This window comes from Megalops cyprinoides, chromosome 20 (genome assembly GCF_013368585.1).
Source record: "Megalops cyprinoides isolate fMegCyp1 chromosome 20, fMegCyp1.pri, whole genome shotgun sequence".
NCBI lineage: Eukaryota > Metazoa > Chordata > Actinopteri > Elopiformes > Megalopidae > Megalops > Megalops cyprinoides.
The window spans coordinates 22129427-22140816 of NC_050602.1; the positions used below are offsets into that span (position 1 = coordinate 22129427).

Here is an 11390-nt window from a genome sequence, read left to right on the forward strand (position 1 = left end):
TGTGCTATATTTGCTGTCCTAAATGTGAGATGCAAACAAAGCTGCTATGTCACATGCTTTAGAGGCTACAAGATTTAGTGTGCACCAGCCCAATGAAAACATTCTTTTAAGCATTACTGAATTTTGCTGTATTATGATACACGCGTTGGTCATAAAATACATTTACATTTACATTTACATTTACATTTAGGACATTTGGCGGACGCTTTTATCCAAAGCAACTTATAAGTGAGGAACAGCAAGCAAGCTACGGTAGTGTAGGAGACCTTGGAGTAAGCTTTAAGTGCAACCTAAACAACTAAACTCAGCTAAATAAGTCAAGAAAAGTAGAAAACAAAGATGGTGAAAACACAAGGATAGACAGGCAGAGGAGGCAAACAAGTAGTGACAGGAGAAAAAAGTGCGAGGCAGAAAGTGCGCGGAGATGGAATTGTGTTAGAGTTGTTAGAAGTTGTTAGGAGAGGAGGTGCTCTCGGAAGAGCTGGGTCTTCAAGAGGTTCTTGAAGATAGAGAGGGACGCCCCTGCTCTGATAGCGTAAGGTAGCTCATTCCACCAGTGGGAAACTACATATGAGAATAATCTGGACTGAGAATGCCTTGTGTGCAGGGATGGCAATGCTAGATGGTGTTCCTGGGAGGAACGTAATGGCCAAGAAGGAGAGTAAGCCTGTATGATTGAGCTCAGGTATGTTGGAGCAGACCCAGAGGTCACTGTGTAGGCAAGCATGAGAGACTTGAATTTGATACGGGCAGCCACAGGTAGCCAATGGAGCTCAATGAGCAATGAGGTGACATGGGTACCCCAAAAATACTTTTTGTCACCACAGAACAGCAGCCAAGCAATACGTGGCTAAAGTCCCACACACTCCTTTCATGAACCAAAGATAATATAAAATTGGATATGTACATAGCCATTGATGCTCCCACATGCAAGGTTGATTGTTGCTGTTGGGTTAAAAACACTACTTGTTTATGAATTGCAATTGGTTGGATCTGGTGGCTGTATTTCACATAGCAATTACATGTTTCTGTACCTGAAAACCAGTTTATTTTTTATCTTTTGTTTGCATTACCACTTATATCTAGCACACTAATTAGTGACAGAATAGCCCTGTCATGCGTGAACAAGAACTGTCTCAGTCCTTTTGGATGGTAGCGATATTGAATGTGGTGAAAATGCACTGAAGTGAATGAGGTTCTCTTCTGGACTGACCCATGTGTTAGCTCGTGTATAACTTGCACAAGTGGTCATAATACATGAAAGACTGGGCTAAAACACATACTGAGATAGTCTTACCTCGTAATTAAATTGTCTGTTCTACATAGGCCATATGATAGCACTAGTTATCTCTACTTCACGCCTCTCAGTTTTTATCCTCAGCTAGAAACCATCTCTGTTACATCTAGCGCCACCTACTGCTGCTTTTAAGAACCATCAAAATGGAAGCAACACATGAAGCCTCAAGCTTCTTTAATTTTAACCCTTTAAAGCAGATTTCAAGAATGACTTTATCCTTACATCCGAAGCATGTAATTAATGCTGCATTTACTGTAAAATTCTGTTGATATAAAATATATTCTACAGTATGTCTATAAAATGACATGTCAAAGCATCACTGATATTTGGCACATGTATCCAATGTATGTGTACAATGTATTCCTTTTTAGTAATTTTTTATTTAAAATTCTATTTTGAAGGTTCAGGCACAAAGTTTTAAAAATTAACTGAAGACATGTTCCTAAATCATAACAGCAATTAAAAAGCTGTTGCATTTGTTCCATCTTATTGTAATACTTTGTCAGTGTGAAGGGTTCTCATCCTCATACCATCTAGTATTATAATGCTCACACCTGTTGTGGTGATCTCAATGAGACTGAATTCTACAGTGGTTATCCCTCTGCATTCTCCACACAACTGAGATAGCTAGCCACATCCACAACGTGTATAATGCGGGCTGGATTCCCACAGACACACAATGGCTTCAGTGCCCAACAACCATCTGTCTGTTACAGTACCCAAGAAATGGCCAGAGCATTCTTCACATCGGCCTGGCTGATAGCTGTATTGACACTGCCAGCTGTCAGTTGGGTGAGGACTGTAGCACGTCGTAAATGCACCCTGTGTGCCTGACCTCAGGGTGGCTGGCGTGGTTAACAACCTGTCTGAGAGAAACATGGCCACATCAAGGAGGGACTGACCCAGGACTGCCACAGAGTGTGGGGTTTCCTCAGCACGTCAGGCAAAAGTGTCCGCTTTACTCTTACCAGTCTGAAAAATACTTCAGCATGCACCTCTGTTCATATTTACTATACTCATACCGTGACTAACACACTGTGGTGTGTCCTTTTTTCCATTGATGCTGTACTCACAACATTGTATGTCTCTCTGTCAATCTCTGCTGTAGTCATAACATTGCTAACACAATGAGGTGTGCCCCTCTGTATATCTCTACTACACTTGCACAGCGGCTAACCCTCTCTCCGTCTCTGCTTAACTCAAACAAGAGCCAATGCCCTTTGGTGTTAAACTGGGCCCCCACTCAAATCACATCATGCTCTACAGCCATGACACTGGTATTCAGGCTCAATTCACAGAAGCTTCACTTCTGAAATATCTGCAGACATTCCAATTCATTAGTCATTACTTAGCATTAATAATACAGAGCATTAATGTGCTGGCTGGCTGGCTGTTTACAAAGTGCAGTCTCCACTACAGTGTAGGATGATAAAGTCTGCATCATGTGTAGCAAATAAATAAGAAATTACTAAGGAATATTTATAGTTTGTGCTGTGTTGTGTGTGTCTCAGCAGCTAGATAATTAGATAATAAGGAGATAGCGGATTTAATAACATCTGCTAATGCCATCTGTTGTTAAAAGAGTATGGACAAAGTACAGATGGCATGGCTCTGCATTTACCACTACACTGGAGACAGTGATAAAGCTCCATGATTCTTCAAGCAGAGGTTTTCCACCACACTGAAGGTCATGCAGAATGTAGTTGCAACAACCATTTTGTGCTCTAAGTGAAAATCATTCAGCTGTTCATTGGGCAGTGAGTACCTACCGTCTGCATGGCAGGAACTAGTTCTAGTCACTTTCAGACTTGTGATTGGCATAACACTGATGTAGATTAAATTGTAAACAATTAAAAATAGAATAAAATGAAGCCTTACTCACTTGCAGCCTTGGCTGCTATTGCTGACGTTACAGAACCTCCTGGAGGCTGTGAGATCTGTGAGATCTCATCGCGTCATCTCTGGTGTGTGTGTGAACCTAATGCACATAGAGGCCCTATGGACAGGACAACTATCCGTTACAAGACCATTACCTCAACAGATCACCCCAGTGCTCCACATCACATGGATAGCCAGTGGAAATAAATGTTCTTATTACATATCGTCTTTCTTGAGCTTGATGAGATTTCAGCTTTCAGTGATGAGCAGAAGACAGGCTGGCATGACACATCTCCCTATCTCATTGGTACCCTATCCCCTTTCTCCCTATCTCATCTCCCAATTATCTCAGAGGCACCAGAGGTGTGAAACGTCACCATTCCCGTTTAAGGGCAGAAGCCTTGTAGTGTAAGCTTCACAGCAGCACGGTTTCTCCTTAAGATCCACTCACGGCAAGGTGTGTCTTACCTATGGTCACAGCTTATTTATTTGGTCTATGACACAGAAATCTTCGGAGGTTTTAGCACGCGGCTGAGCACATCCTCCAGCGTGTCTCTAAGCCCAGTTTTCTACAGGATTCAACCCCTGCATGTCTCTGATGTTCAGCCGTTATCCTTGTCTACTCTTATCAAGGCCGTGAATTTGCTTTCACTCTCAAAGACCTTGCACCTCTTCCTTAGTAGCGTCATTTCCTGCCCTCCACTGATTCAAGTTATCAGACAGTGTATAAGGTCACAAAGAGCAGTAAGGGCTTGGCTAGAGTCAGTCACTGTAGCTGTGAGCTGTCAATATGTTTGCTGTGATGATAAATTGTACTACCTGCAAAACAAGGTCTGAGTCGGAGGTAATATGGAAAAATACGAAATTTTGCAATATAACATAAACCTTATTTGCCTCCTTGTATGGCCTTTTGCTTGTGTTGTACTCTGCCTCACTTGTAAGTCACTTTTGGTAAAAGTGTGTGCCAAATGAGTAAATGTAAATGTAAACCAAAACCTTGGTGGTTTACTCTACAATTGAAAAAAAAAGGCAATGTGTTCAGGTTGAGGTGTCGTACTGTTGTAGTATCGCCAGAGCTGAGTATGACACATGATGACGGTTCTTGCCAACTTGGGTCCTTGAGTGTATTTCGGAATGTTGGACTTTAGGTTGGAGCCAAGAGTGACTTGAAAAACTGCAAGAAAGACCCCTGTGTCTGATGAAGCAATTTTGCGCTGGCATTGTGAACCCATGTGCACTGCAACACAGCTCAGCTTTAATTCACTCACCAGGCAGGATGTGGTCTCTAAGGACAGAGGTGTAAACTGTTTGTGGACAAAAATGGAAGCCACATAACAAATAGATGATAGCTGCACTACAATTACTGTCAGATGGTAAAGGTCATGTCCTCACAAAGAGTGCTATGAAGAGCTCCAAGTTATATGGAAACATTAATGTGCTTTTATGAAGAGTTCTGGGATGGATTTCACATGAAAAATCATTTTGTCATTGTCTATCATCAAAAGGTGAGCATCAAAGGAAACCTGTTGCTGTTCATCATTGTATCTGCCAAAATAAGGTACAGAAATTTTGGATATTGATTAAATGTTTTATCAGTTGATAATTCATGAGACACTGTGATATGCTTTAGTGACTTTGGATCACTGACTAATGAGGAAACGTGGTGGAAAAAAAAAGTTAATAAAGATCTAAATCTTCCTTTTTCTCAAATCAAATATGCAAAAGGATATGATTCCTTTGATGCTTTGTATACAAACTATGGATCCTTTTTTTTTTTGGTTAAGTACATTTTTAAAACCAGTACTTCTATCAGATGGACTTGAACAGAGCACACTGTTACAAGACCAAGCAACTGCGGCTACAACGGTGAGAAGGCTTTACTCCACACTTCTGAGCCAACAAACGATCACATTCTACAAGATATCTTATTTTAAATGTATATGGATTGGTTGCATGTTTATCACGTGACCTATACAACCCACGTGTGCCGGCGTCACACGTCATGGATGACGTTGAACGGGGACTTTCATTGCGAGGTGGAGCGGCACTCTCTACGTAGTCATTGCTGGCAGATGTAAGAAGAAGCAATATGGCGTCGACAAGCCGGTTAGTAATTTCTTAATTCTCTGTTGATTAAACACTGCGGTTTTTCTGCAGACGCGGGTTTAAAGTAATGGAAGTCTTGTTGATAATGATGTGTATAGCAAGCAACTGCTAGCTGCACAGCTTAACGTGAAGCTAAATCATAAATGTCGCGGACAGCAAGGCTAGTTAGCTAATATAGCTAGCTGCTTTTTCAGAGAAGTGAACACTGATGCATTGTCTCGTTTTTTTTCCTTTATCACTGTCCAGCTAGTGACACTGTAATACTAAGGCTATATTCGGAATAACAGATAGCTATATTAGCTAACTACTAGTGGCTACGATATCTAACCTTAGACTGCTAATGTGCGGACAACAAATAAATTTACTAGCTAGCTTTCTAGGTGACCATGTACAGTAACCGGTCGGTAATGTCACTGAGTGGCACCGTTAAAATAAGGTCCTAGGTGGCTTGTTAGCTAAGATACTTCCTTTGTATGACTAGGGCTGACTAGCGAGCTTTTGTCCAGCAATTTGTACTTGTCTACTCTTTCAATTACTAGCTACATAGCTAAGATAATTGCTGTCTGCTAGGCATCTGTGTAGCTGGCAGTAGTTCGTTTTATTGTGCTTTTACCTTGCAGGGTTTCGGGCGAAGGAAACGAAAGCGGACTCTGTCAAGGGTCACGCACAAAGACTCGAGGGGTCTAACAGTTAGCTGGTTTTCTCAGATTATTTAATGGATGTAGGTTTTCGAAACATGTCTTGGTTTGAACAACAGCAGGTTAACGTACACTTCAGTAGGCGGTAATGCTAGTTAGGGAACTCCTTTATGATGCCTTAATTGACGAATTGCTGTTACATTAGCTAGCATGCTAGCTGTCTTGCTAACGGTAGTTATTTCATTTTGCATGTCAAACTGTCGGCAACTAGCTGGTTACCCAAATTGAGTAGGTCTGTTAACAGGTAGTAGGAAAAAAACGTTAAGAAGCGTATGTGTTTATCCATGTGATCGTATTTGTTTTTGGTCAATTACAGCTGAGTTGTTGATACAACGTAGTGGAGCTCTGTAGGCCTAACATTAGGTTTTAAACGGGTACTCTCTGTAATGAAGCTTAGCAGCTTTTGTATCTGATAGGAATTTAGGGTACAACGACATATATAACCAGATCATCAAACGTAAGCAAGTAATGGGAGGGGGATTTAGTTATAATTTGTTAGTTTGCTCTTAATGTCTGACACTTTGGAACATAGCGAAAGGCAATTCATATCAACCAACTTACATTTGTTACCCACTGAAGGCAATATTATCATATTTTGCCACCTCGAAAGACAGGGAAAAAAAATTAAAAGAAATTGTGTGCTAAATAGCATGGATGTGTATGACAGCTCATAGATTCCACATTTAGTGTGTGTTCATTAATTCGTTAATCCAGAAGTTTGGAATTATTAATTTTTTTTATCTTTTTATCAGAAAAGATCACTGCTTGGGACTCATAACTTGGGTGCATGCTTGACAAACAGCGTAAACTTGATGCACTAAAATCAAGCCGTTACTTCACCGGCCGTTTTGAAAGAATGCCGTGACAAAGTCTCCGGTTGGAATGTTCTCTCTGCGCTTTGTGCGAAGGCCTCGAATTTACGAAACGCAGTTTAAATAACGCGCAGCGTTCACGAATCGCCACAGCGTGCTCAGGCACCACAAGAAAGTATTTCTGAACATTGCGTAAATCCAAATACATCTGGAAATCGTCATACACTTTTGTGAACATGCATGTTGCTAAAATGTCTTTATTTAGGTTTGAAAAAATAAAGTTATTGATTTTTCTGCTAAAATACTGCTGTTTCGATTATATTGACCGTTTACGGTTGTTTCATATTCCAAGCAGTCTGTCAGCCACGAACTGTTGGTGCATAAAATGTACAGTATCTGGTACACTACCAGAATTTCAGTGGAATCTTCTATAACTATAAAACTATAACTATAAAATTGGAAATTTCAAATATCATAATGGGTGACTAGCAGTATTTTTCAGAGAACCATGAAATGCAGCCTGAATGTTTATTTATGAATTTAGACAGATTGATTACTTTTGAATCTACTATGTGTGTTGAGGACCATATAAGTGTTTACCTCATCTTCATGCCAAACCTGCCGCGTGTATGTAACCCCTTAAAAATGGTTTGCAGCACAGTGGAGCTTTCACACAGATGCAGAGCAGTCGGATTTGGTTCTCTAGGGCAAATAAACACCAAAAAGAGCAAACTGCTAGTTTCTCTCCCCCCAAAGACTGAGTTTACACTTGACGCGAGGGGTCGGAAGGCCATCTCCTGTTGACCAGTGGCATATGTTTAATTTTCACAGTGGAGATCCCCTTCCCAAGGTGCAATGCCCCAACCACCCAGAAGCCATATTGGTGGAAGACTACAGAGCGGGAGACATGATCTGCCCGGAGTGTGGCTTAGTTGTGGGTATGTGTCCTCCACATTAAACACGTAGGCAATTTACTCAAACTCCAAGGCTACTGCTCACTGACTCACTGACTAATAGCCTGACTGTTGCATTTTTCTTTTTCTTCTTTAAATGGAAAATGTGTGTTTATCACAAGTGTCTCATCAAGCTCAAGCCCTCCCAGCTAGGCTCTTTGACAATGCATAATGTGGGCATAGGCCCATAAGTAATCAAATGACAAATCAGAGTTGGTAATTGATCTATGAAGGTAAAAGCATAAAGCGTATGGTGATTTAAAAAAAACCATGCAGAAGTTAGTGTGCTTTACGGACATGAAAATATTGATGGTAGACTGTGAAATGTCTTTGTAATTATTGTCATGGTGTGGTTATTTTTTGGCTCTGATGAAAGTAGATGAAAAGAAAGGAAAGGAAAAAAATAAAGTAGTTCAGAACCAGTATCACTTCAGGAATGCCATGTACTTTGTGTCTTGTGAAAATGAATATCATTAACTGGTATTGTACAGTTATGTAATATAAAGTGGGAAGCAGTCTCAGAGTTTGGCAGCTTTGGAAGTGATTATTTCCCCTTAATTAGTAGCGTTTAAATCAATTTGTGTCAGCTCACCCTAAAAAACACTATCAGAGATGTGATTTTTTTTAAACTGTGGATTAATTTAATTTGGATGCATTAAAGCATTTTTTACAGTTTGGGTTATCACAGTAGAGGGTCTGGATTATGACCTGAAAGAGACCATAGTTTAAATCTGGAAATTCCCAAGAATTTTCTTTTGCTTGTGACAGAGAGAAATTGCTTGACACATACAGTTGAGTGGAGAGGTCCCTCCTTTTACAAGTTTTACATTGTAATCACTCCCATTCATTCAAGGCCCAGCAATTGTGAGCACATACCAAATGTTTTGTGTGGGCGCCTTGATGTTTGCCAGTGCAGATAGCATTAAGTAATTTTTTTGGGGGGGGGGCAGTGGAATGCTGGGCTGAGCATGGGGAAGCCCCTGCCCAGATGTTCTTTCTGACAGGTCTTGCACGTGTCTCTTGGCTCCTCTCAGGTGACCGGGTCATTGACGTGGGGTCAGAATGGAGGACCTTCAGTAATGAGAAAGCCACCAAAGACCCATCTCGAGTAGGCGACGCCCAGAACCCTCTCCTCAACGGGGGAGATTTGACGACCATGATCAGCAAGGTAAACGGAATTTCACGCCCAGGCTACCAAACCACGCCAAGAGCTTCTGTACAAGGATTCCAGTAAAAATTCACTAGAGAAAACCACTAGCTTTTTGTCTGTTTGTGTGGAAATACTGCTTTTTCACCTTTAATTATTCATTCCCTACTTGTACATGTTATATATTATATTGAGAAGGCTTTTCAGGTGGCTTGTCCTCTTCAACTGACCATTTCTGTAAATGATACACGTTTAACATATGAAATTAATACCATTCGTGTGTAGAATGAAAGCTACGTTACAAATACTGTTGTTGTTAACAATGGTATTTTCATTGAACACAGGGGACAGGAGCAGCCAGTTTCGATGAGTTTGGTAACTCCAAGTACCAGAACCGGAGGACCATGAGCAGTTCAGATCGAGCCATGCTGAATGCCTTCAAAGAGATCAGCACCATGGCAGACAGAATTAACCTGCCCAGAAATATCATAGTAAGTGTCTGCAACATCTTCTTGCCCCGATGCCTGTTGTTGAGTTTGGTCTCAGTGAAATAGCACGTGCATATTAAAACCATTCAGTGTTTTTTTGTGTTATGTGCTAAAAGTGTTGCCTTTTGAATTCCCAGGACCGAACAAATAACTTATTTAAGCAAGTCTATGAGCAGAAGAGCCTTAAGGGAAGGAGCAATGATGCTATTGCTTCAGCTTGTCTCTACATTGCCTGCAGACAGGAGGGGGTCCCGCGAACATTTAAAGGTAGGCACTGACACCTTGTGATGAGCTAATTATAAAATAATAGTTTTTGTAATTGTACCCCTTTGTACACTTTACATGGTCAGATGTCATTACCCGAAGGAGTAATGATATTATTGTTAGTGTGAAATGTCTTGAGGAAATCTTGTTCTTTTTCTAAATTTGAATGTAATGTTTTTTTTTTTTGTAATTAAACATGCTCTGCTCCACTCTGGTTCCCACCCAGAAATCTGTGCGGTGTCCCGGATTTCCAAGAAGGAAATCGGCCGGTGTTTCAAGCTGATCCTGAAGGCCCTGGAGACGAGCGTGGACCTGATCACGACAGGGGACTTCATGTCCCGTTTCTGCTCCAACTTGGGGCTGCCCAAGCAGGTGCAGATGGCTGCCACGTACATCGCCAGGAAGGCGGTGGAGCTCGACCTGGTGCCCGGCCGCAGCCCCATCTCTGTGGCGGCTGCCGCGATCTACATGGCCTCTCAGGCCTCCGCCGAGAAAAAGACTCAGAAAGGCAAGACCCCCCCCCCCCCCCCCCCCCCCGCCCGCTCGTGTTTCCGCACGCCCCTCATAAAGCAGCTAAGCAAGCTATGTGAGGTGCTCTGTATAAGACCGTCTGCTAGGCAGATTTCACCGTACTGTAATTTACTATTTTAGCACTACTTGCCCGTAAAATGTTTAGTGAACTAACATTGCTGTAGAAATTACAAGGTTTTGTTGTTTTTCAGAAATTGGAGACATTGCCGGAGTGGCAGACGTCACAATCCGGCAGTCCTACAGACTCATTTACCCCCGTGCTGCAGACCTCTTCCCACCAGACTTCAAATTTGACACTCCGGTCGACAAACTGCCTCAGCTGTGAAATGTGTGCTTTCTACAATTTCTGCTTTTTGTATTTTTAGTTTTTTTTTTTTTTTTAATTGAATTTCTAAGAAACATAACTTGATTTGTTTTTGCTGTTAAGACCCAAACCTATGTAAAGAAGTTTGCTGGAATACAAGAGTACAGGACACACATTCCAAAGCTTTAACAAAATGCAGACTGTACTTACAGTATTTCATTTGTGTGTATATATACTGTATATATAATGATGTCCAGGTGAGAAATGTAATTGGTGTTTGCAGTTAGGCTGGTTTAATACTGTACTCTTTCTTTTGTAGGAAATAAGCGAGTTCTATTTTGTTAGTGGTATGCAATAAAAAAAATTCAAAACTTTTTTGTGAAAAGCACTTAATTTTACCCTCATTGACATTTATATTGTTAATGAAACGCAGCCTTAGTGGCACATGTATGCAAATGGCACTGTTATACTTGAAAATGGAAAAAATACACCATTCTGTATCAAGTCTTAACAATCGTCACTGATTTTCTCAATGCAAACAAAGCAAATGTTTCGGTCCCTTTTGTTATGAAGGCTTTGATAAAACTATCAAGAAGGTCTTCAAATGTTGAGGATATAGTGGTAGGTAGTGGTGTGCCATTACAGAAGTCACCCTTTCAGGCCGACTCGGTCTGGTTAACTGAGTACAATACAGGCTATGCTTGACTAATTACATTTTAAAGAATGTCATTTAGGATTCACCGGGCATTCCATATAATCCGCAGTAGGACGGTTAAATGTAAGTAAGTCTGCACATTTTTATCCCTCCTTCATAATACCAAAGTGGAAAATTGTGTAAGTTAAAGTTAGAATACAGGTAACCCTATGATTAATGAGCAAATGCTCATTTGAGCAAGATGCCACCCAATTTTC

The 11390-nt window shown here is 41.0% G+C and overlaps 1 protein-coding gene across 1 annotated transcript; it reads left to right on the forward strand.

The window, feature by feature from the left end:
• Positions 1–5221: 5221 nt before the first annotated feature.
• gtf2b (general transcription factor IIB) lies at positions 5222–10558 on the forward strand. Its single transcript, XM_036554521.1, has 7 exons — positions 5222–5281; positions 7623–7729; positions 8779–8912; positions 9236–9382; positions 9517–9646; positions 9870–10151; positions 10366–10558. Exons 1-7 carry the CDS (start codon positions 5265–5267, stop codon positions 10497–10499), a joined length of 951 nt encoding a protein of 316 aa, XP_036410414.1. The 5' UTR covers positions 5222–5264; the 3' UTR covers positions 10500–10558.
• Positions 10559–11390: the final 832 nt, after the last annotated feature.

Excerpts from the sequence above, each read along its gene's own strand:
- gtf2b (XM_036554521.1), top strand. Across the intron at positions 8,913-9,235 it reads TGACGACCATGATCAGCAAG|GGGACAGGAGCAGCCAGTTT; the intron begins GTAAACGGAATT and ends CATTGAACACAG. Across the intron at positions 9,383-9,516 it reads ACCTGCCCAGAAATATCATA|GACCGAACAAATAACTTATT; the intron begins GTAAGTGTCTGC and ends TTGAATTCCCAG.